General features: G+C 42.7%; 1 protein-coding gene across 1 annotated transcript in view; it reads left to right on the top strand.

The window, feature by feature from the left end:
* Positions 1–26,771, top strand: part of ITGB1BP2 (integrin subunit beta 1 binding protein 2) — a 37,733-nt gene extending 10,962 nt beyond the window's left edge. Inside the window, exon 11 of the mRNA XM_056129995.1 lies at positions 26,437–26,771. Coding sequence (XP_055985970.1) covers positions 26,437–26,454 — 18 coding nt within the window. The 3' untranslated portion in view covers positions 26,455–26,771. The remainder of the gene's footprint in view (positions 1–26,436) is intronic.
* The last annotated feature ends 228 nt before the right edge of the window (positions 26,772–26,999 follow it).

Here is a 26,999-nt window from a genome sequence, read left to right as displayed (position 1 = left end):
TATTTATGGAGTATGAATATCTATTTCCCCAGAACAATTTGTTGAAAGACTAGTCTGCCACTACTAAACTGTCTTTGAATCTACTTAAAAATCTGTTGACCATAAACGTGAGGGTTTAAAAATGCATTTTGAGTTGAATTTAAAGAATGATAAATCTGGGGGCTGAAGAGATAGTACAGTGGGTAGGCTGCTTGCCTTGAATGTGGCTCACCCAGGTTTGATCCCCAACATCCTATATGTTCCCCCGTGCTCTGCCAAAATAATTCCTCAGCACAGAGCACAGAGCCAGGAATAACCCCAGATCATTGCTGGGTGTGGGCTAATAATAACAATAAATATTTGACTAGAGAGATAGGTCAACTGCTTGAACACATGATGTGCATGTAGGAGGCCTGGGTTCAATCTCACCATCACATATGTTTCCTCAAACATTGCCAGAAGCAATCCTTGAGCACAGAGCACAGAGTTGCCCCTGAGCACTACCCATGTACCTCCCCAAACAAATATGTCTCTCTATATTGTGTGTATGTGTGTCTTGACAGGACCCAAAGTGGAGTTTTGCCATCTCCTCTTATCTAGATTGTTTGGATTTTGACTACTTTTTAGTGTTAGCACCATGTCAGACACAGGAAAGAGTTAAAATATAAATTTTTATTCAGAGAAGCCATATTACTTTCTTTTCTGGAGAGGGGGTGCTCCCAAATAGTGCCCAAGAGGTCCAGGGACTCCACCAATAAATCTTGGCCAGTCGCGCCATCAGTTCAATACAAGAGCCAGAGGATGCAATACTGTTAGGTTCTGCAACATTGGAAATACCCATGCACCCTACGGGTGCCTGGAGTTTCTAGGATTGCATTTAGTTATGCTCTGGGGAACATGTAATGCTGCGAAGTGAGCCTGATTTGGCTGCTGCTCCCTGATACTGCTCTATTTTTAGTTTTGGGTCACACTAAGCTTAGTCCTCGCCCTGTGCTCAGGGATTATTCCTAGTGGGGCTCAGGGGTTATGATGCATGATGCCAGGGATTGAACCTGGGTCTACTGCATGAAAATTAAGCACCTTATCTCCTGTCCTATATCTCAAGATTGCATTTTTTTGTGCTACACAAGCTGTGCTGAGGCCTTATTACTCCTGGCATTACACTCAGGAAATCACTCCTCGTGGACTCTTGACTGTATGGGGTACTGGAGATTGAGCCTAGACCAGCCAGAGCAAGGCAAGTGCCCTACCTATATTACTTTATAAAGTTCCCCTTAAATTAGAGTTAGCTCCTCAACAGAATGGCCAAGAATCTGGGAGATTCACAATCTTTTAAAAAATTGTATATATACATATATTTTTTGTGTGTGTTGGGCCACACCTGGCTATGCTCTGGATTTACTCCTAGCTCTGTGCTTAGGAGGGATCATTATTGACTGGCTCAAGGGATGATATGGGATGCTGGGCATTGAACCTGGGTCAGTCATGTGCAATTCAAGTGCCTTATTATCTCTCTACTATCTAGTGCCATACTATCTCTCTGGCCCCTTAGATTTACATCTAAGAAACATTACGTGGGATGTTTACAGAGCCTTATATAATGTCAAATTATCTCCATGTTCCCCTTTCCTATCTTCTCATATTTCACAGAACATAAGGTATGGTTGAGAACTAAGTGTAAGATGGGGTGGAGAATGGACATGGGAAGCACAGGTGAGGCATTCTGAAAGCTGGGAGATCACAGCAAGATTAGGAGACATTAGAGAGATATGACCTCTGTGTGTTCAAAGAGTGGGGGCGTGCGATGCTTAAGTTTGGTTCCCTTGCTGGCTGACAGTGACAGACAAGACAGACGAACAAAGGAACAAGGGATGGAGGAATGGCCCCAGGCTGGTTGGTAATCAGTGACCATTTACTTCCCCTCCTCTTTTCTCTTGTAGATTAGTTACATAGAAATTGTGACTACAGTCCTTGGGCCAGATTAGACCTCACTAAACCCTGCCGGGTCCTTATCCAGTTATTTCTTTTTGGGTCATGACAGAGTTTGTCCATGACCATGCTCTTAACTTGTAAGTTTTATGGCTCTTGGCCTGTCCTTTTTCGATGCCAGGGTAGCTTACAGATTTCCCTGGGTCCATTCAAGTCCCTTGCCTGGACCCTCCTCTGGGCTCTGGGGGGTGTTAGGAAGTAAGGGCAAGTGAGGCTTAAGTCATGTAAATATGATGGATGTCCAGGAGTAAATATTACTTGGAGTCAATTAACTCCCACGTTACACAAGCGTATCATCAACTGTCTTCTTGTGTCTATACAAAAGGACATTGCTAAACCATGCAAAGGAGAAGCAATATAGGATTAGGAGTGCCTGGTGGAATTTGGTGTGCCTCAGGAGCACTGTGGTGGGAGTCCTGAGGGAGGAGCAAGAACAAACCAATGTTATTCAACAGATCTCTACCTCAGAGAAGTTTAATTTAAAGTAAATTCCAGGAATTCAGCAGTTCTGGGTCAAGTAATATTTCATTCTATGGATCTGATATACAAGCAACATTTCCTCGAATTGAACCCTTCAGATCTTTTCTAACCGGTCAGTAGTTTGATGTTAATGTCATTTGGGGGGGCTGATAAATGGACCATAGTAGAGGTTTCGGAGGATATATTTGGAGGTCTATCATCAGTGCTTACAGTGCCTGATACTTAACTGGCTGTGGCGGACTGGTGGTTCAGTGTATGAGCCTAGCAATGGGTGGGAGGAGAACACCAGGGTGGTTCTAGGTGGGGGAAAATGCAGTGCTGGAAATCAACCCTGAGGTCTAGTGCATGCCAGCCTTTTGAGCTATCTCCTCAGCCAGTTTGTGGGTTTTTGTGTGTGTGTGTGTGTGTGTGTGTGTGTGTGTGTGTGTGTTTATGCTCTGTGCCCAAGTGTTGCTTCCAGCAGTGCTCAGGGAACCAGGTGGTGCTTGGGATTGAACTTGGTCCTATGTGCAAACACACACACTCAGCCTGTTGAGCCATTTCTCTGGCCCTTCACATATTTATTTTTATTTACTTATTTTTGCTTTTTGGGCCACACCGATGATGCTTAAGGCTTACTCTTGGCTCTGCACTCAGATATCACTACTGGCAGTGCCCATAAGTAATATAGGTTGCTGGGGATTGAACCTGGGTCAGCTGCATGCAAGGTGAACACTCTATCTGCTGTACTATCACTTTGGCCCCTTGAAAAATATTTTTAAAAGATTTAGAGGGATGTAATATGGTTTAGTGGTCAAAGCATGTATGATATCCTGGGCTAGCACTGCTAGCTAGCTAGCTAAATTTAAAAAGTTTATGGAAAAGTAAATGTATTGCAGTAATCTTAAATATTCAACAGTTGTTTAAAATTTGGGATCACACCCAGCAATACTCAGGGCTTACTCCTTTTTAAAAATTAATTGATTGATTTTTTAAAAAAAATTTAATCTCTGAGATATAGTTGCAAAGTTGTTCATGATTGGACTTCAGTCAATGTTCCAACACTCATCCATTCACCAGTGTACATTTCCCACCACTCCTCATTCTCTCTTTTCTTTTGGACATTATAGTTTGTAATACAGATACTAAAAAGCTAGGATGTATATCAAAGGGCTTATTCCTTGTTCTGCACTCAGGGATCATTCCTGGTTGGACTATGGAGACCATATGTGGTGCCAGGGATAGAATCCAGATTGACTGCATGTGAGGCAAGCACCCTGTACTGTTGCTCCAGTCCAAATATTCAACTTTTTTTTTTGCCTTTCTGGGTCACACCCGGCGATGCACAGGGGTTGGGTTACTCCTGGCTTTGCACTCAGGAATCATTCCTGGCGGTGCTCAGGGGACCAAATGGGATGCTGGGAATCGAGCCTGGGTCGGCCACATGCAAGGGAAATGCCCTACCCACTGTGCTATCACTCCAGCCCCAAGTATTCAACTTTTTGTCTGTTTGTTTTTGAGCCACACCTGGCTGTGCTCTGGGGATCCTGCTTGCTCTGTAGTCAGTAATCGCTCCTGATGGTGCTCAGGGAACCATATGGGATGCTGGGGATAGAACCTGGGTTGACCACATACAAGGCAAACATACCCACTGCACTATTACTTCAGCCCCCGTATCTACCGTGTCTGATACAAACTAAGTTGACAAGCACTGTGCTAAGTGCTTTGCACGCATTATTTTATTTAATTCCTCACTTTCCATCATAAAGTGTACTTAATTGTTTACATAAGCACAAAACTTCTCCCTATCTTCTTTCACATATCTCATTTCTTTGTACTGTACTTTGTATCCTGCCCCTCACCTTTCCGCAAACCTTACACTATTAATTTTCCTGTCTCTCTCTTTGGATGTTTTCATTGATAGTTTAACTTGTTCAGATCTCTTCTGTCTTACAATTTTCCTTGAGTTGATATGCCTATGCAACTACTATGTAATTCCTTTTTCTTCTTTATAACCTTTGTTTTATTAATTCTTTTTACTTTTGGGTCCCTTCTGGCAGTGCTTTGGGGACCATATGTGGTGACAGGGATCAAACCTGGAATTCCCGCATACAAAACCCATTGAGTTTTCTCTTCAACTTTTCATAATCAAACTTTGAAATAACTGTTTTTTCCATTTTAATCTCCATGGTTTCTTAAAATGTATTCCACAAGTTCAACCTTCTCAATCTGTGATCACATCAATCATTAAGAAACTAAGTACAATAGATACTTTTATTTATTTTGTTGGTACTAAGGATTAGATCAGAGCCTCTACCACTGAGGTACATCTCTAGCCCCCAGTAGATGACTTTCAGTCTTCATCTTACTTGATATCTCAAGTGAAATTTGACATCCAGGGTGGTTCTTCTTTGAAATGATTTTGTACATTGCCTTTTATGTCTCACTTGGTTGTCCTGTTACATTTTTTTTAGGGGAGCAGTTTGGCCACACCTGGCGGTGCTCAGGGATTAGTCCTGGTTCTGTGCTTAGGAGTGACCTCTAGTGATTCTTGGGATACCGTATGTGGTACTGGGATTTGAAACTGGATTGGTAAAATGCCAGACAAGCACATTAACCACTGTAGTATCTCTCTGGCTCCTGTTTTTGCCATTCCTTCCAGTTGCCTTTGCAGGCTCTGCCTTTTCTGCATGGTTATTTAGTGATGAAGGTCCCCAGTATTCAATCCTAGGCTTGCTCTCTTATATATAACTCTTCTAGATAATCTCAGTCACATTTCAATCTGTAGGTCATAGCTTTCCTTTGTGTTCCATATCTGTGTGTTATAGTAACAGTAGCTATATTATTATAGCTATATAATAGGTTTGAGACAGTGTCTGGCATTAGTATTATGTGTTTGCTATTACTACTACTATTCCTCTTTTCCTTTACAAAAAAAGCTTTTTACCTCAGTTTATTAGGAAAGTCACTGTTTCCCTTGGAGAGGAAGAACACATCTTCATATCTATTTTTTTTCTTTTTTGGGTCATATCCGGCGGTGATCAGGGTTTACTCCTGGCTCATATACTCAGGAATTACTTCTTGTGATGCTCGGAGGACCATATGGGATGCTGGGAATCGAACCTGGGTCCGTCGCATGCAAGGCAAACACCCTACCCACTGTGCTATCACTCCAGTCCATCATATCTAATTTTATGTTTCAGTAAAAACACAGGATTTTCTTGACAGCCAGGTTTTGCTAGTATATAAAGTAATAATGTATTCACCATAATATGTCATCAACTTCAGAATTGAGGTAAATTGTATTCACCTGCTGAGGGACTGAAGGACCTTGTGAACATCACTACAGTAGATATTACTGTTTGTGCTCTACCCTAGATCAAACTCAGGTTTTCCACATGCAAGGCATGCATTCTTCCATTGAGTCATATCACCACCTCTCTACCCACATTATTTTACTTAATTTTCATACCTTCTCGGTAAAGTAGGTATTTTTATTCCAAATCATTGTAGATGAGCAAACCAAGCCTCAGAGAAGGGAATACCTTGTCTAAAGTCACCTGTTACTAAAACCTCATAGGAAGAGTTTTCCTAGGGGCTGGAGTGATAGCACAGCGGGTAAGGCGTTTGCCTTGCACGCGGTCAACCCGGGTTCGATTACCAGCATCCCATATGGTCCCCTGAGCACCGCCAGGAGTAATTCCTGAGTGCAGAACCAGGAGTAACTCCTGAGCATCACCAGGTGTGACCCAAAAAGCAAAAAAAAAAAAAAAAAAAAAAAAAAACTACTAAAGAGTTTTCCTAGAGAAATTTTAGAACATCCAAAATCTAAAGATCCAACTGGTATCTTAGGAGATGAGATGGAGGGAAATGAAGAGATCGTACTACAGGTAAAACACTAGCCTTGCATGTGGCTGACCCCAGTTCAATCCCTAGCACCATCAGGAGTGGGTAATCTTTGAGCACCACTAAGTGTGACCCTAAATCCAAAAACAAAGAAAGGAAAAAAAAAAACAAGAGCTAGGCACCCCCTACAGCCTAGTAGACTCCTTTTGACAAACCCTGTTTTGATCAATGGATGCCTCACATTTCTATAACATTCTCCCAAACAACTTTTGTGGGTTTTTTGGTTTGTTTTAGGGTCCCATCTGGTGGTGCTTAGGGATTATTCCTGGCTCTGTGCTCAGGAATCACTCTTCGCAGGGCTCGGGTTGGCCATATGTAGTGCCAGGGATTGAACCAGGGTTGACTACATGTAATGCTAGCACCTCACCTGAATGCTGTCTTTCAGCCCCAAACAACATTTTTAAACAAGGCCCAGTAGTTTTTTTTTTTTAAATATATGAGTAGCACTGTAGCACTGTCCTCCCACTGTTCATTGATTTGCTTAAGCGGGCACCAGTAATGTCTCCATTGTGAGACTTGTGACTGTTTTTGGCATATCGAATATGCCACAGGTAGCTTGCTAGGCTTTGCAGTGCAGGCGGGATACTCTTGGCAGCTTATTGAGCTCTCTGAGAGGGGTGGAGGAATCGAACCCGGGTTGGCCGTGTGCAAGGCAAACACCCTACCCACTGTGCTATTGCTCAGCCCAATGTGGGAGTACTGCTATTTATTCAGCCATTAATTAAGCTTATTGAATAGGCCCAGTAGTTTTTAGGGGTTATTGGGGCCACCCTTAGGTACTTTACATCTCACTTCATCCCAATCTATATTTTATCTCTTAAATACTCTTCATTTGTGTTTCTGTGTGGTACCTATGCTTCCACTGCCCTCTTTCTCCCTTTTTGTTCTCAAAGAGAACTGCTACAGGGAAAAGCTAGCAGACCAATAAATTCTTACTATTTGATTTCAGCTTGCCCTCGCAGCTGCTCAGCAGCTCTCTCATTTGCCTCATACATTCCCTGGCACTGTCCCCACAAACTGTGCCAGACCGTCCTCTTCTCAAAATTCCACCTCCTCCTGTTCTACTCTTTCAGACTAATATATACGCTTTCATCAGATGTTTGACAGTCAGTGACATTGCCTTAAAACTTTTTCTCCATTTGTATTACAGTACTAGATTTTAAAAAAGTATAGTTCATAGTAGTTTCTTGCATGCATTGTTCTTTTGGGGGGTGTATTTGAGCCACACCCAACTGTACACAGGGATAACTCTTTGAACCATTTGTTTTGACAGGTTCAACCAGGGTCAGGCAAGACAAGCTCCTTGCCCATGATATTGTCTCTCCAACCCTTCTTTTAAAACTTTTTATTGGAAAATGTAAAATATGCACAAGTAGAATAGTATAATGAATCCCTATTTAGCAAATAATTTAAACCAGTGTCAACTCTTGGAGACTCTTATTTTATATTTTCTTTCCTTCCCCTATTATTTTTTTATTTCAAATTTATTTTGGAACTCTTGATTCAAAATAACTCAATTATTATTTTTATTTTTAATTATTACTTTTTTTATTTTGGGGACACACCCGAATGTGCTCAAGGCTTACTCCTGGCTCTGTACTCAGAAATCATTCCTGGCCAGCTCAGGGGGGCCATGTGTGATGCTGGGGATCAATCACAGGTGCAAGGCAAGCGTCCTACCTGCTGTACTATCTCTCCAGCCCCATATTTAATTTTTAATTTATTTTTTAGTTTTGGGGCCACACCCAGTGGTGATCAGGGCTTATTCCTGGCTCTGCACTCAGGAATCACTCCTGGCATCTCAGGAGACCATAGTGGGTTCCAGCCTGCATTGGCTGGGTACAAAGCAAGTGCCCTACCCACTTTACCATTGCTCTGTCCCCCTGTCCCAAATTTCATAGCAAATCCTAGAAAAGGTATGATTAGTTTCACACCCAACGGAGGCCATGAGTTGCCCCCCACGAGCGGCTCTTCAGCATGGCCATGCACCAGAGGCACATGGATCTAATCCAGAACCCAGCAGCTTGAAGCAGAAATGTGAATGGACTATGCATTAAACTCCAGCACTGTGCCCCCCCGGGAGGGAAAGGGTGTCTGTCTCTTCTGCCTTCCTACCCCCCCTCCGCCCCTGCAGCATGGTGGCCGCAGCCTCAGAGCTTATTGGAAAGCCAGGTATGAGCCGGTGGTGATGGGGCAACTGCAGCCTCATGGGAAGGGGGCCAGAACCGGCTTGTTCTTCACACCCAACCGAGGCCATGAATTGCCCCCCATGAGCTGCTCTCTGGCACGGCCATGGCACCAGACGCACAGAAATCAATCTCCTAATTATCTGGCTCTTGGCAGAAATCCCTACAGACTTAATTAATAAAATATCAGAAATCCAAAATTGCGCGGCCACAAACATCATATGGTTTTTATAACCAGCAATAGAAAACAAATTATTTCACAATGCCTTTTCAGCAGTTCTGATTTTTTGGGGGAAATTCCAAACAATAATGATGCATCTTTTTTGAAATAATGAATGTATTCAAAATAGAGAGAGAGTTAAGTAGAAATCATCCACCTCACAGGCATCGGGAAGGGTGTGAGGAGGGTATATTGGGGTTCTCGGCGGTGAAAAATAATTACTGGTGAGGGGAGGGGTGTTTGATCATTGTATGACCGAGACTTAAATCTGAAAGCTTTGTAACTTTTCTCATGGTGATTCAATAAATAAATTTAAATTAAAAAAAGAAAAGGTATGATTAATATGTTCTGTATATTATTCAAAAGTAAATATTCAGTATGTATCATTCAAAGGTAAAAATACCTTATAACAACTCACAGTTGTAAGTGAGGGATATAGTTCAATGGTACAACACATGCTTCACATATATGAGGCCCTGAGTTTGATCCTTGGCACCAAAAATTATGATAAATGATAATTTCTGAATCATTGGAAAACATAATCAAAACTCCTATAATATTACAACTTCTGATGGTACTCAGGCCTCACTCCTGGATCTGTGCAGGCTTTACTCCTGGATCTGTGCTCAGGGGCCACTCATGGCAGGACTCAAAGAACCATACAGGATGTTAAGGATTGACCCTGGGTTGATGCAAGGCAAGAGCCATACTCACAGTATTATTTCTTTAGTCCACGGACAGATTCTGCCAGAGCAATCATTATCTAGGTGGGAGGTCAGATTTTTGTTGCTTCCTATTCTGCCCTCTTCCCCAAATCCTCTTTCTTGCTTAATTTTTTCCCTTACTCTTTTTTAAGCTATTGGTTGCTTACTATGTACCAGACTCTGTTCTAAGTAGCAAGGCTTGAGTAGTTTGTTGTAATTTTTCTTATTTAAATAAACATACACATTCATACCTTAAAAATCCCTTAATATTGAGGCCAGAGTGACAGACAGTACAGCAGGTTGGATACTTGATTGCATGTGGCTGACCTGGGTTTGACCCTTGGCATCCCATATGGTCCCCCAAGCCCACCAGGAGTGTTCCCTGAGCACAGAGCCAGTAGTAAGCTCTGAGTACAGCCAAGTATGCCCCTATCCCCAAAAATGAATTTGACTGCTTTTTTTTGGTTTGAATACAAATTCAAATAGATATCAATAAAGTCTACTCTGGGCCAGAATGGTAATAAAATCAGATAAGGCACTTGCTTTGCATGCAGCCGACTAGGTTTGATCCCATGTATCTCATATGATTCCCCAAGTACTGCCAGGAGTGATTCCTCAGTGAAGATCCAGGAGTAACCCCTGAGCATTATTAGGTGTGACCCAAAAGCTCAAAAAAACACAAAACAAGACTTTGGGTTATGTGCATGCAGGGCAGATGCCCCTGGCCCCTGAGCTATCTCTCTGATCTTACCTCTGGCTGGCTTACGCTGATTAAATTTTCTCTGTATATTTAAACATATTTTCTTGACCTTTGTTGGAATCTTTCTATTCATTGTCCTATTTTCAGTGCTTTGGGGCAAATTGTAACCAAAGAAATGAAGGTGTCTGACTTGGAGAATGACTCAAGAAGGAGCTAAGATAGATAGGCAGTTCTCTCTCTCTCTCTCTCTCTCTCTCTCTCTCTCTCTCTCTCTCTCTCTCCCATCTATTGCCCCCTCTCTTTCCCCCTCTTCCACCCTCCCCTCTTTAGTAGGACTGAAACAGGTACCTGGGGTCAGTTCCAGAGAGATAGCTTGACAGACTGAGCACCACAGGGTGTGATGTCTCCAACTCCCTCCACCAAAAAAAAAAAACCCTATAGATGTCTGGTTTCACAGCTTAGTCAATTATAATGGAGTTCCAGGCTAGATAGGATAGGTGAGGGGGCATGCATCAGCCTTGAATCAGCTGGTATGTAGAGCAGGACAGGCTGGGAAGTTAGAACTGGAAAAGGAGACATAGCACTTGAGGCAGCAACTGGGATCATTTCTCTATTACACTCTACTTGCTATACCCTGTTTTCTAAATATAACTTATTTATTCCAACTGTTATGCTTTTGCCTAGGATATTCTCTGTGCTTGAAATATCATCTCCTTTATCTTCATCTAGCCAAATCCTATTTATCTTTTTGTTTGTTTGTAGTTTGGAGGTTTTCTTTGGTGTGTGGAGGGGCTCCCCAGTGATTCTGGAGGTTTTTTGGAGCCACCAAGACTATACCCAACAGTGTTTGGGAGCCCATGCCATGCCAAGGATCAAATCTGAGATCCTATGTGTTCCAGGCATGTGCTACAGTACTTTGAGCTTCCTTCCTGACATCAATCTTACCTCTTTTTCTGGTTTTGGGACCACACCCAACAGTCTCAGTGGCTACTCCCAGCTTGGTTCCGGAGGTTCATGGGATTCCGGAGCTTCTGCATGCAAAGCATGCTTTCAGACTGAAGAGCTAGCTCATTGTCCCTGTCAATCCTACTTATTTTCAATGATCAGTACCTCTTTTCCATTTTGAGGGGATGGGATTTGGGCCATACCCTGTGATGCGCAAGGGTTACTCCTGACTCCACACTCGGGAATTATTCCTGGCAGGCTCCTGGCAAGCTGAGGGAGCCCTATGGGATGCTAGGGATAGAACCTGGGTTGGCCATGTGCAGGGCAAGTGCCTTACCCACTGTAGTGTTGCTCTTGCCCCTCTTTTCCATATTTATGCTTTTTTATGCAGTGGGGTTTGGGTGCTGGGAACTCAGCATGCATTTTGCCACCAAGTTATATCCTAGTCCCCTTTCTACATTTGCCCTTTGTAGTGTCATAAAATAATCTCTGAAAGGCAAGCTAAGAGATGAGGATCAGTAACATATTATTTTTCCAGAAATGAGACTGGGTGGCTGGTGAACGGGGCTGGACAGCATGAAGATTAATGTGTTTTCTTTCTTTTTTTTTCTTTTTGATTAATGTGTTTTCATGTGTTTTTTTTTTTTTTAGGACGGTACACCCAACAGTGCTCGGGGCCTACTCCTGATCCTGTATTCAGGAGTCACTCCTAGCAGGACTCTGGGGTACCATATGGGATGCCAGGGATCACACCCAGGTTGGCAACAGACAAGTGCCTTTCCCTCTGTACTATCTCTCTTGTCCCTGAAAGATTCATTTGTTTCAGGAGGAAGTTTTTCTAGTAAAAGCTGGGAAGTCTGTAGAATTAGAGGCAAGGGGATATTTGTAATCTGTAGTTTCTGGAGAAAGGGAAGTTCTGTAACTTTGTGGGGACCGTGCCAGGGAATGCATGAGACAAATGTAAGAGCTGCTGAGCAGCTGCAAGGGCAGGTTGAAATTAGAATCATGAATTTATATTTGTCTGCTTACTTTTCTCTCTAGCAGTGCTTTGAGACTGTTTTGTTTTGGGCCTACACTTGAGGGTGCTCAGCCACGAGTCCCGGCTTGTTGCTTGTGGATCATTTCCAGTGTTGATTGCTGCTTGGGGGACCATGTGGTGCTGGACCCCCTGCAGGCAAAGTACGCTCTCAGTGCCTGCTAAGCTCTCTGAGTCTAACACTGAAGAGGTTTTTTGGTTAATATGTGGGTTGGGGTTTTTGGGCCACACCCACTGTGTTTGAGTGTAAACCACACACAAGGTTTACTCCTGGCTCTGCACTTAGGGATCACTCCTCACAATACTCAGGGGACCATATCTGGTGTCAGGGATCTAACCCAGGTCAACTGCATGTAAGGCAAGTGCCTTTCCTGATGTACTTTCTCTGACCCCAAGGTGAAATTCAGCACTAAAACTGAAGCTTCTGCAAGAGGCATGACAGGAAGAATAAAATTAAATTACTCTGAGACTTTATTGTGATTTAAGCACTGCATTAAATAAATATATATAATTATATGGGGCCGAAGCAGTAATGTAGAAGGTAGGGCATTTGCTTTGTTTTCTTTTTTGCAGACTTGGGTTCAATTGCTCTCACCCTATATGGTCCCCTGAGCACTACCAGGAGTAATTCCTGAGCACAAAACTAGGAGTAAGCCCTGAGCATTCCTGGGTATAGCAGGAAAAATACAAAATCAAAAAGTATGCTAAATATATAATCTATAATAATTATTTCCCTGAAGCAGGCAGGAACTGTGAGGGTGAGGTGGGGTGGTGGTGCTTGGCAATTAATTTCAGAAAGTCAGAACTAGCTCAATCCCATGAAGAATCGATTAAAAGACCTACCAAGATGTCCTATGGAGGATTCAGCAGTCATTGTCTCTTTGACTGCCCTAGCAACCAGATCCCAAGGTGGAACATCTTGGAAAAATATCCTTTAAGAGCAGCTTTGGGGGTTGGAGCAATAGCACAGTGGGTAGGGCGTTTGCCTTGCACGCGGCCAACCTGGGTTCGATTCCCATATGGTCCCCTGAGCACTTCCAGGAGTAATTCCTGAGTGCTGAGCCAGGAGTAACCCCTGTGCATCGCTCTATATTCAGGATTCACTCCTGGTCAGGCTCAGGGGACCATATGTGGTGATGGGGATTGAACCCGGTCAGCAGCATTGCCCTACCCATTGGACAATCACTCTGGCCCTGGGTGTGAAATTTTAAAAATATATTTAATGTTGAAACAATATGCACCTTAAATTCAAAAATACCTTTGTAACTTTATAATTCTCAGTATTTCAAGAAAAAAGAAAACAGGGAGCAAAATTATATATGTAATATATTTTATATATATGTGTGTGTATATATATATGTGTATATATATATATATGTATATATATAAAAGTCACTGTGATTTACAGTTTTGGAGTTTCATGCATATAGCATTCCAACCCCACACCCTCTGCCAAATTAGCTGTTTTCCCACTACTGTCTCAGAGTACCCTCCTGATCCTCACCACTATGGTAAGCTCAGTTCTGTAAACCAGTTTTCAGGTTCTGTTGCCTTTGATCATTTGTTATTCCCTTACTCTGCTTCTTTATAGCTCACATGAGAGACATTCTATATCTGTCTCTCTCTTTCCTTTAACTTTTTGGTCATCCGCTTACATCCCAACTTGGGTTATATAAACACCTCCTTCTCTATCTTCTCTCTCCTCTATGTTTTTGTTTTGTTTTGTTTTGGTTTTTGGTTTTTTATGTGTTTTTTTGCTTTTTGGGTCACACTCGGCAGTGCTCAGGGGTTATTCCTGGCTTTGCACTCAGGAATTCCTCCTATTGGTGCTCAGGGGACCATATGGAATGCTGGGAATCTAACCCGAGTCAGCTGCGTGCAAGGCAAATGCCCTACCCACTGTGCTATTACTCCAGCCCCTTCTCCTCTATGTTTTTGACTCTGTCTCTCTTTTTCTTCCTACTTTTCCCCTGCATTCACTCAGCAATTTGTTTCTTAACCCCATTTCCTTCCTATTTCCCACATAAAATTTCTTACAATTTGTCTTCTGAGATCTTTTTTGGTGAGGGGGATCACACCTGGCTGTGCTCAGGGCTTACTCTTAGTGGGGCTCAGGGAACCATATGAGATACCAAGGACTGAACCACGATTGGCCTTGTACAAGGCAAGCACCCTACCCATTCTGCTATTGCTCTACTTCTAATTCTTTTTTGTTTGTTTGTTTGGGGTTTTTGGGCCATACCTGGCTGTGCTCAGAGCTCATTCCTAGCTCTATGCTTGGGAATTACTCCTTCCTGGTCCCAGGGGTACTGGGATTTGAACATAGGTTGACCACATGCAAGGCAAGTGCCTTACTCACTGTACTGTTGCCCCAGTCTCCTGAAATTCTTTTCTGTGAGAATAGACAAGTAGCATGAGAAATGTGGGTGGAGGTCAGGATTCTTGTCCACTCTAGGTAGGAGCTCCAGCAGGCTTTTATGAGTCCTGCCCTCCCCTAGGGGACTTTATTGGTGATGTGGTGGTGGCCAAACAGGAGAGAAATAGTAGCACCTTTCCTTTGCTTCCTATCTTATTCCTACCGAGGAATAAGTCCTGAACACTGCCATGTGTGGCCCCCAAATAAAACAAGAACAACAAAAGAATTACAGGGGCCTGCAGTGATAGTACTGTAGGTAGGCATTTGCCTTGCACACGACTGACCTGGGTTCAATTACTGGCACTCTACATGGTACCCTGAGCACTACCAGGAATGATCCCTGAGTACGGAGACAGGAGTAACCCTTGAGCACTGCCGGTGTGACCCTAAAACAAAGCACTGTAGCACTGTCCTCCCGTTATTCATCCATTTGCTCAAGCAGGCACCAGTAACATCTCCATTGTGAGACTTGTTACTGTTTTTGGCTTATCCGATAAGTCATGGTTAGCTTGCCAGGCTTTGCCGTGCGGGCGAGATACTCTCGGTAGCTTGCCGGGCTCAAACAAAAAAAGAAGTACATACACAGCAGCTGGCAGAAATGGCTCAAAGGATTAGAGCATATACTTCACATACACATAACCCCAAGTTTGGCCCCCAAACTGCATGGCTTCCTGAGCATAATCAGGTACAGCCATGGTGGCCTCTGGCACAACTTTTGAGTATCCCCAGAGTAAAATATAATTGTGACTGGTACTAGGGACTTAGGTCAAAGGGCTAGTGTGGGGGCCAGAAAACTAGGACATGAGTTAAGGCATATGGTCTGCTGAGCATCACCTGAACTGACACCTCGGCATCACTCGGCATGCCCCCACATAAAAGGGAGCTAGTGTACATGCTTTATATGGAGTCCTGGGTTTAATTAATTTCATTGTCTTTTCCCCTGAGCACCACTGGACAGTCTCTAAAAACAAACAGAAAAAGGAATTATGTACTTAATTGAAAACTTTTGATGAGATTGAGTTGATTGAGTATGGTGGAAGAAATGTATGGAGGCCGTGAAGACAGTTAAAGATAACAGCAATGGTCCAGGGGAAAAAGATGAGAACTCAGACTAATTTGAATGTGTAGTAATAATGGTGGAGAGAGTAATGGTTTTAAAAGATTCTCAGTTTGGACTGCTATAAGAAAGTTTCACAAATTGGGTGACTTACAAACAGAACTTTCTCACAGTTCTGAAATCAGATGTCAAAGTGCAAACAAATGCTAATCGTTTTGATTTGCATTTCCCTGATAATAAGTGATGATGAACACCTTTTATATAACTATTGGCTATTTTCATATAACTGTATGTCTTCTGCGACTGTCTCTTTGGTTCTTCTAATTGTGTGTGTGTGTGAGTGTGTGTGTGTGTGTGTGTGTGTGTGTGTGAGAGAGAGAGAGAGAGAGAGTGAGAGAGAGTTCTGTAAATACTCTTACCTCTAGATATTGGGAATCAATCTAACTCCTACATTGGTCCTAATATATAAAATTAGCATGAAAAACTCCAGATGTTTATGAAGTTATTATCATTTATTTAACAACTCTAAAAAGGTAGTTTTGGATGCCTCAGTGTTCTACACCCAGGCCTCCCCACTGGCTCCTCACTGGTTTTCATGTCCATGCAGTTATCTCACTGGTTCTATCCCTTAAAGTCTTGATTCTGCTGATGGCCTGTTAAGTTGTTGCTGATGCAGTGTGGTCTGCCTCTCCTTGCTGAAGCTTGTTGTTCTTGGTTCCTTATGTATTTCCTTGATTTTCTGGCACATGCTGCTTTTCTTTCCATCTTCTCTGTATGCTAACATGCATCAGGGTAAGAGCATAGGGTCCAAGAGAGACTATTCTCTGTCAGGGACAAACAGAGGATTCAAAAGAAGCTTATCTGCCCAGTATTCCACCTTTTTATGTGTTCTTATGCCTGTTCCTTAAGCATTTCTCTTATCTTGAGTGGGTATTCTTCATGCTGTAAAGATTTAAAATGACCAATTATAGGACAGAGAGATAATATAGCAGGTATGGTGCTTGCCTTGCACATGGCCAACCTGGGTTCAATCCCTGGTACCCCACATGGTCCCCTGAGCCCACCAGGAGTGGTCCCTGAGCACAGAATCAGGAGTAAGCCCTGAGCACAGCTGGATGTGGCCCCCAAACCATATAAATAAATCACCAATTTTAACTTGCCCCTTCCCTCCCTACTTCACATTCACCATAAGAATATGGTATGTGATATCTTGTGATTCCCATTGTTTCTATAGGGTACCTGTATTTAAGTCATAGCTTTGCAATGCAGATTTTTTTCTTTTCTTTTTACTTTTTGGTTGCTGGGACCTGGCAGTGTTCGGGGATTACTCCTGGCTCTACCATCAGGAATCATTTCTGGTGGGCTCAGGGGACAATATATGGTGCCAAGGATTTGACCTGGGTCAACCATTTGCAAAGCAAGTGGCCAAACCCTGCCCTACTATTTCTCCAAATTTTCTTTACTTTTTAGATGGGCCACACTCAGCTGTGTCAGAGCTTGCTTCTGGCTCTGTGCTCAGGGATCACCCCTGGTGGACTCAGGGGATCATATGGGGTATTGGACCCACATCAGCCACATGCAAGGTAAGCACCCTTACCTGCTATACTATCACTCAGGCCCCTGACCCCAAATGTTTAAGAAATTTTATTTATTTATTTGCTTTTTGTTTGGTTGGTTTTGGGTCACACCCGGTGATGCTCAGGGGTTACTCCTGGTTCATATACTCAGGAGTTACTCCTGGTGGTGCTCAGAGGACCGACAAATGCCCTACCCACTATGCTATCACTCCAGCCCCCAAGAAATTTTATTTTTAAGAAATTTTATTTTAGGCATCTTGATTTACAATACTTTATGGTGATAGGGTAGTAGTCTCATATTTTCACTTTTGTTTTCTTTGCTAATGGAGTTGAGTCATGAAGATATTTTCTCCTTTTTTTTTGCCTTTTATAGGGGGCCACACCCAGAAATGCTCAGGGGTTTCTCCTGGCTCTGCACTCAGGAATTACTCCTGGCAGTGCTTAGGGTACCATATGGGATGCCAGGGATTGAACCCAGGTCAGCCACGTGCAAGGCAAACGCCCTACATGCTGTACTATCGTTCCGACCCCCACATGAAGACATTTTCTAAGTCAGGAATCTATCTATGTTTTCCTTGATGTATTTTATGGATTCTGGTATAATATTGAGGTATTTAATTAGCTGTTATATGCTGAAAGATAGGGATCCAAAAATAAATATATATATATATATATATATATATATAGCATGTGATTAACCAGTTTTTCAAACACCGTTTGTTGAAGACATTTTCCTTCCTTTCTCTATTTAATGCACACACCTCCTTTGTCATAAATTAACTGTCCTTACATCTGAGGGTCTATTTCTGAGTTTTTTTCTCTTTGGGGCACACCAGGCGATGTCCAGGGGTTTCTCCTTTCTCTGTACTCAGGAATTACTCCTGGCAGTGCTTGGGAGACCATATAGGATGCCAGGAATCGGACCTGGGTTGGTTGTGTGCAAGGCAAACCCACTGTACTATTGCTCCAGCCCCTGGTCTATTTCTGGGATCTCAACTTTATTCCATTTTCTGAAAGTCTGTTTTTATTCCAGAACCACATCGTTTTGATTTTTTTGTTTCTGGGCCACACTTAGCAGTGCTCAGGGTCTAGTCCTCACTCTGTACTCAGGGAACATGCAGTGCCAGGAATCAAACCTGGCTCTCCTTCATGAAAAGCATTTTCTCTAGCTCTTGAGCTCTCTCTTCCTGTTTTGATATTTAAAGAAAAATGCCTTGGCTGGGCTCCACTTCTCAGGACGAGCCTCATCTAGAAATTAATCTGTTGAGAAACTCAGGTATGCAGGTTTTGTGACTGAAATCTCAAGCTTTATCAGAGCTGCGGGTGGGCTACCTCCCCTTATTTCTCTGTACTTCCAGAAGCTCTGGCAGTCATGCACATACCCCAAAATGCCACCCAGTTGAAAATTTAACTCCAACTGTATCACCTGATCAAAAATTTTAAACTTCTTGGAATGCAAGGCCACATTCATGGCTGCGTGACACCTCAAACTCTATAAAACTGATAAACTAGTAGTAACACACCAGATTAGATGTGATGTAATGTAGAAGGCATCCTATTTTAATTAACAAAATATCAATACAGAAGGCTTAATCTGTAACAACATCTTAATTATCTGTTATATAAGGGCTTGATAGCTCCATGGTGAGACACAATCTTCACTAAATTTATTCTGAGGAAACATCCTTTGATTATTATTTTAGAAAATTATAACAAGCAATAAAAAAATAAATTATTGTGGGCCTGCAATGGGGGCAGGTTTAAGTGGTGGTTGGGAAAATTGGAGATAATGGTGGGAAGGTTAGATGGTAGTGGGATTTGTGTATTGAATGTATTTAACAATATTGAATGTCTTTAACATCATGAACAACTTTATAATCTGTAGTGTTTATATAAGTTGTTAGGGGGAAATAAAATTTTATATGCCTTGTCACACCAAAAAAATAAAGAAAAATTGCTCATGTGTGCGTGCATATACGCACATGAGGGAGATGAGAAATAATGAAAGAATGGATGAATACCTAAATGTTAGAAGCATTTATCCCTAAGTGAGAGAATTATTCATAATTTCATTTTTGCCAAATTTTTTTCTTAGATAAAATTTCATTTGTATTATCCTTGTGTGCTGGAGCAATATCACAGCAGGTAGGGCATTTGCCTTGCATGTGGCTGAACCAGGTTCGATTCCTCCATCCCTCTTGGAGAACCTGGCCAGCTACCGAGAGTATCCCGCCCACACGGCAGAGCCTGGCAAGCTCCCCGTGGCATATTCGATATGCCAAAAACAGTAACAACAAATATCACAATGGAGACGTTACTGGTGCCCGCTCAAGCAGATCGATGAACAATGAGTGGACAGTTATACAGTGCTACATTTTCCTTGTAATTTATAAAAGTTCTAGCCAATAAATCAGCATGCTGTAGAATTGTGACTTTTCCAAATTCAGTGCAAACAAGTTTTTAATTCATATAAACCTTAGGAATGAAAATCTTTGTACATGCCCACCCAGGTTTTATCTCTACCACCTAACCTCCAACTCCCACCTAAGCACTATTGGGTGTGGCCAGAAAAGCTCCCAAAATTTAGGAGATGGAGAGATTATACAGCAGGTAGAATGCTTGCCTTGCACATAATTGACCTGGGTTCCATCCCCAGCACCCATATGGTCCCCCAAGTCCTACAAGGAGTGATCTCTAAGCTCAGAGGTTGGAATAGGCCCTGAGTAATGCTGGGTGTAATTCAAGAACCAAAACATTTGTTTTTGGGCCATACCCAGCAATGCTCAGGGGTTACTCCTGAACTCTGCACGTGGGTTATTGGTGGAAGGATGTGGTCACTGGTGGTGGGACTGGAATTGGAACATTGTGTGTCTGAAACTTTTGTCAACAACTCTGTAAACACTGCTGTCTAATTTTTTTAAAAAAATTAAATGTAGGACTATAAGATATGTTTTTAGGACTGGAACAATAATAAAGCAGGTAGGGCCTTCAAGCTGCCAACCTGGATATAGTCCCTGGCATTCTCTGTTACCCTTCGTGCACCACCAGGAGTAATTTCTGAATGCAGAGCCAGGATAACCCCAGAGCACTGCTGGGTGTGTCCCAAAAAGAAAAAAAAAGAGATTTATTTTTAAATTGTACTCTCTATATTTTTGTATAGCTAACAAAACTATAGATAGCCCTGTCCTGGTTGGATATTCAATAACCACCAACCCTGCCTGGTACCATGTGGTGGTTAGAAATTGGCATGGAAATTAAAGCAGCTTCTTTAGTGCATAACACAAATAGTTATATATGGGGGTGGTAGTTTTTCATCTTCAGTTTTCTCTAGTGTAGCTTATAGGAAATAATTGTTCTGTTATGGAATACCACTCTGTAATTGCAAAAACAGAGAGAGAAAGAAAAGGCCCTGAGAGATTGTACAGCAGGCTGTGCATTTGCCTTGCATGCAGCTGACATCCCATATGGTTCCCCAAGCACCACCAGATGTGATTGCTGGAAGGAAGAAGGGCAAGAAAGAAAGAAAGAAAGGAGCGGCGGGGACCTCATGGGAAGGGGGGCTTTGTGGGCCGTCCCCCACGCCCCACCGAGGTCGCCAGCTGCCCCCCACGAGCAGCTCTCCGGCACGGCCACGGCCCCGGAGGCACAAGGACTTAGCACAGAGAACCAGCCGCTTGGAGCAGAAAAGCAAATGGACTTGTGTTGATCCGCGCCACCAAGCCTGCCCGGAGGGGGAAGGGCGTTGACCGGCCCGCCCGCTCCTCTCTGGAAAGAAAGATGGCGGCCGCACGGGAGCCTTGTGGAAAGCGGGTTTGAGCCGGGCTCGGGGGAGCGGCGGGGACCTCATGGGAAGGGGGGCTTTGTGGGCCGTCCCCCACGCCCCACCGAGGTCGCCAGCTGCCCCCCACGAGCGGCTCTCCGGCACGGCCACGACTCCAGGGCACAGAAACCAATCTCTTAACTAGCTAACTTTTAATAGAAATTCTTCCAGGGTCAATAAGTAAAATAGCAGAAATTCAAAACCGCGCGGCCGCGATAGCGGCCGCGCGACATCATTTTATTCTTAAACCAAGTTGTAGAAAGCAAATCATTTCACAACGCTGTTTCAGCATGTCTGATTGGGGGGGGGGGTGGGACGTAAACTCTAAACAATAATTGTGCATCTTCTATCGAAATAATCTATCTAGTCAAAGTAGATAGAGTATTAACTAGAACTCATCTGCCTCACAAAGAATTGGGAGGGGTGGGAGGTGGGGGTCTATTGGGGTTCGGGGTTAAAAATGAGTATTGGTAAAGGGAAATGTGTTTGGTATCTACATGACTGAGACCTAAACCCGAAAGCTCTGTAACTTTTCCCACAGTGATTCAATAAATAAATAAATTATATAAAAAAAAAGAAAGAAAGAAAGAAAGAAAGAAAGAAAGAAAGAAAGAAAGAAGAGAGAGGAAGGAAGGAAGGAAGGAAGGAAGGAAGGGAGGGAGGGAGGGAGGAATAATAGAAAGTGGAAGAAAGAAAGAGGAATAATAGAAAGTAGAAGAAAGAAAGAAAGAAAGAAAGAAAGAAAGAAAGGAAAGAAAGAGGAATAATAGAAAAAAAGGAAAGAAACAAGTTGTAGCGGTGGACTGGAGTGCTAGTACAGTGGGCAGGATGCTTGCTTTGCATGCAGCCCACCAGGGTTGGATCCTTGACATGCCATATGGTCCCTCAAGGTCACCAGGAGTAATTCTTGAGGGCAGAGTGAGAAATATCCCCTAAGCACCACTTGGTGTGGCCCCCAAATTGCAGCGTTCTATTGACATTCTGAATGCATCTAAGTAAATACAATTTTTATTTAGTTAAAAATATTACTATACCCAGATTAACACTATTGAAGAAATAAAAAATTATACAAAATTACTTGCTTACTCAATTAGTGACTCCTACATTTAATAGGCTCTTTCTGTGTTTAGTTTATGGGGACTCTGGCTCTGAAGTGTACTCCTTACAAGGAATTCTTCTGAGTATAATAACCTCCCTGAAGCATAGTAGTCTCTCAAAGGTTTTAAATTCATGTTTGTAATCTCTGACCACTGCAAAAAAGATCTTACTGAAACTGAAACCATAAAGGAGTGAGTGGAAGACACTACGTAAAGAATGTGGGCATAAAGGCATGATTGAAATAGCCCGTGAATACCACAGAGAAGATTAGTGAGAAGCAGCAGCTGGAAGTGGGAAAGTGACACCATAATTTTTTTTAATCAAAACTTGCAGTTAGGAGCCAGAGCAATAGTATATAGTATAACAGTTAGGGCCATTTGCCTTGCACACGGCCATCCCAGGTTCAAACTCAAGAACCCCATAAGGACCTTGAGCCTGTCAGGAGTAATTCCTCGGTGCAGAACCAGAAATAAACCCTGAGCACTGCTGGGTGTGTCCCAAAACCAAACCAACAAACAAAACAAACCCACCTCTCAGAGCTGGAGAGACAGTAAACTAAACTAAACTTAACTAAACACTTTGCCTGTTTTCACCCTGGTCCAATCTCTGGCATCACTTACAGTTTCCCAAGCACTACCAGGGGTGACTCCTGAGCACAGAGCCAGAAATAGACCCTGAGCACTGAAGGTTGTGATCCAAAGCTATTCCCTTAAAACCCAAAACAAAAATTTAAAAGCCCGCACAGCACAGATCTGATCAGAAATGGGGAAACTTAAAAATGGAGAAAAAGACACAAAATGGTATCACTGATTTTGCTTGCCCAGTCAGCATCTAATCTATTTTAGTTTCACCCTCTCCCAAAGTGTACTTTTGGGGGGGTGTGATTGGAATCATACCCAGCAGTGCTCAGGGGCTATTCCCAGGTCTGTGATTGGGAGTTTATTGCTGGAAGTGTTCAAGGAACCATGCGGTACCGGAAATAGAAGGAAAGCACCTTACCATTGTACTCTCAGACCCCAGAAGTATAATCTGGGTTTTGGGGTCACATCCAGCGATGATTGGGGGTTACTCCAGGCTCTGCACTCAGGAATTACTCCTGACAGTGGGGATCATATGGGATGTAGGGTGTCGAACTCGGTTAGCTGTGTGCAAGACAAGTTCCTTACCCGCTCTACTATCTGTACCCCGCCAAAGTATAATCTTAAATCAGTCTAGAGTTCCCTGATCAGTATCAGTGAGGTAATTTGCCTCACTGATACTTCTCTCCTGAGAGAAGGTGGCTTTCTCTGACAAAATAATCTTTTCTTTTGTTAATAATCTTGTACCATTCCCTGTATAATTTGTATCGCTCATTAGAGGCCCTTATACTTGCTAGATGGGATGCTGCCAAATTCATAAATAATTTGTTAAAACCAATCAGACCTTTTATTTATTTATTTATTACTTTTTGGGGAGGGGCTGGAGCGATAGCACAGCAGTAGGGTGTTTGCCTTGCGCGCAGCCAGCCTGGCTGAGCCAGGTTCGATTCCTCCGCCCCTCTCAGAGAGCCCGGCAAGCTACCGAGAGTATCTTGCCCGCACGGCAAAGCCTGGCAAGCTACCCGTGATGTATTCCAAATGCCAAAACATAGTAACAAGTCTCACGATGGAGACGTTACTGGGCCCGCTCAAGCGAATTGATGAACAACGGGAGGACCGTGACCATGACCGTGTGATTTTTGCTATATCACACACTTTTTTTTGTATTTAAGAATTTTATTTATATAGTAGTCATTCATTAAATTATTATTTTTTATTTTAATTTTTATCAGTGAGACACCATGAGGTACAGTTGAAGACTTACAAATTTTTGTGTTTGTGTTTCAGTTATACAATGATCGAGTACCCATCCCTCCACCAGTGCCCATTTTCCACCACCACTGATCCCAGTATCCCTCCCACCCCCCATCTCCCCATCCCACCCTGCCTCTGTGGCAGGGCATTCCCTTTTGTTCTCTCTCTCCTTTTGGGTGCTGTATCGCACATGCTTTTGGCATGCTCTGCTTCTTTTTTTTCTCAAAGTACTTAATATTTACTGTTGCTATTGTTGTTAAGTGTGTTGCTTAACTTCAATGTGATTTTAAATATTCTAGCTCCCTTTTAGTTATTTCTGTTTTCATACTACTGTTATTGAAAAAGACAGTTGAAATTATTTCAGTCACTTCAAATTTATCCAGACTCGTTTTGTGACCTATCATGTGACACATTCTGGAAAATGTGCCATATGTGCTTGGGAAGAATGTGTATTCAGCTGTTGCTGAATGGAATGATCCGTATATATCTATTAGGTACTTTTCGTCTATAGTTTAAGTCATGGTTCCTTATTAATTTTTCTCTCTGTGTTATGTATCGATTGTTAAAAATAGAAATAGTAATCATCTACTTACCAAGAATTTTCTAAAATTGCTCAGGACTAACATTCATGCTTGGCAATACAGTTTTTTGGTGGGGGGTTGTTTTGTGACCACGCCTAGCAGAACTTGGAGCATACTCCTAGCTTCTCACTCAGGGATTACTCATTTGTTTTTGTTTGGTTTAGTTCGTTTTTTAGTCCATACCCAGTGATGCTCAGGGGGTAATTCCTGGCTCTGTGCTCAGGAATCACTTCTGGCAGGGGTTTGGGGACCATATGGGGTTATGGGGATCGAACCTGGGTCAGCCATGTGCAAGGCAAGCATTCTACCCACTGTACTATCGTTCCAGACCCATCACTTTTTTTGAAGATAAAAAACAGTCCATGGGGCTGGAGCAATAGTACAGTGGGTAGGACATTTGCCTTGCACGAGGCCAACCTGGAATCGATTCCCAGCATCCCATATGGTCCCCTGAGCACTGCCGGGAGTAATTCCTGAATGCAAAGCCAGGAGTAACCCTTGTGCATCACCAGGTGTGACCCAAAAAGCAAAAAAAAAAATTAAATAAATAAATAAATAAAAATAAAAGAAAAACAAAAAACCAAAAAAAAAAAAAAAAACCCAGCCCACATGGTTGGAGAGACACTTCAGTGGGTTGAACACATGATTTGATTGTGGGTAGGAGGCCCTAAATTGAATTTCTGAACTACATTTTGAGCACCAGGGTGAGTGATCCCTGAACACAGAGGGAGTACCCTCTGAACACAGCTGTGTATGGCAAGCAAACAAATAATCGAGACAGGTGTAGAATGGCAGGAAGCTGCAGGAGCAGTCTGAGGGCCTGGAATTATAGTATAGTGGGCAGGGTGCTTGCCTTGCACATGAACAATCTGGGTTTCATCGCTGGCATCCCATAGAGTCCCCTGAGATTTGCAAGGAGTGATGCGACAGGTGTGGCCCAAAAACAAAAAAGAAAGGCTGCCTTATAATGAATTATGCCTAAGCTTTTTGGGCCAGAATGATAGTGCAGTGGGAACCCAATCTGAGTTTGAACCCCAGTACCTCAAGAGTTCTAGTGGGTGTGGCCCAAGTAATAGAAAAGAAGGAGGAAGAGAAGAAGAGTGAGATGCACTCTGCACAGTATAAGGGATATCAAAATATATTAGCAACTATAACATTAAAAGTGTAATAGGGGCTGGAGTGATAGCACAGTGGGTAGGGCATTTGCCTTGCACGCAGCTGACCCAGGTTCAATTCCCGGCATCCCATATGGTCGTCTGAGCACCACCAGGGGTAATTCCTTAGTGTAGAGCCAGGAGTAACCCCTGTGCATCGCCACGTGTGACCCAAAAAGCAAAAAAAAAGTATAATAAACAGATAAAACACATTAAAACTTTTGGGGGCTGAAAAGGAGAGAGAGAACAAAAGGGAATGCCCTGCTACAGAGGCAGGGTGGGATGGGGGGTGGGAGGGATACTGGGACCCGTGTGGTGGAGAATGGGCACTGGTGGAGGGATGGGTATTTGATCATTGTATGATTGAAATCCAAGCACAAAAATTTGTAAGTCTACAACTGTACCTCATGGTGCTTCACTAATAAAAAAATAAAATAAAAATAAATAAATAAAACTTTTGGGGGCTGGATAGATAGTGGAGTGGGTAGGGTGTTTGCTTTGCACGTGGCCAACCCAGGTTTGATCTCCAGCAGCCCATATGATACTTCTGAGTAGCAAATCCAGGAGTAACCGCTGAGCATCACTGGGTGTGACCCAAAAAGACTGATCCCTGAGCATAGAGCCAGGAATAAACTCTGAACACCATTGAATGTGCCTCCTCCCCCCCCCAAAAAAACAAGAAATGTTAAAGGATGTTTGTTGAGGTATTTGGGGGAAGAAAAGTTGTGTTTTTTTCTATCCTTGTCAAAGAGAAACCAACTTAATTTCTTCTTTTAGACAGTTTGCTGTGAATAATACGAAGATTCTAAGTGCTGCAGCTGGTTTACTACCAAGACAGGAGACAGCATTTATGAAGTTTGCACTTTGGAAGGCTGAGCTAAAAGATGAAAGGGCATTAAGCACCTGGTGATTTCTTTTTAAATTTTAGATACTGTGTGTCTAACAATGCTGTTGATGTTCAGTGCATAACAGAATCCAGCACCACACCCTCCCCTATAGTGTCCACTTCCTTCCACCAATAGTATAATATTGTTGATCCATGGAAACAATCCAAACTGCAAAGTCTGCTCATCCTTCTGGAATATACATTTGTTTCAACCAATAAATCTGCTTTGTTGCCTAAGCCTATTGAAGTTGGGTTTTCTGTGGCTTATCAAGAGAAAGACAAAAGTACTTAAACCTTTTTGTGGTGCTGGCGATTGAGCCCAGGGCCTCATACAGTGCAGTGTTCTTTCTTCTCCTTCTGGGACTCCTGTAATGGTAATGATGATATCCTATAAGGCCCCTAAAACTCTTCTCATTTTCAATTTATTTCTTGTTTTTTAATTTTAAAATTATTA

Source organism: Sorex fumeus, unplaced genomic scaffold (assembly GCF_029834395.1).
Source record: "Sorex fumeus unplaced genomic scaffold, SorFum_2.1 ptg000073l, whole genome shotgun sequence".
Classification (NCBI taxonomy): domain Eukaryota; kingdom Metazoa; phylum Chordata; class Mammalia; order Eulipotyphla; family Soricidae; genus Sorex; species Sorex fumeus.
This window is presented reverse-complemented; position numbering and strand designations above follow the sequence as displayed.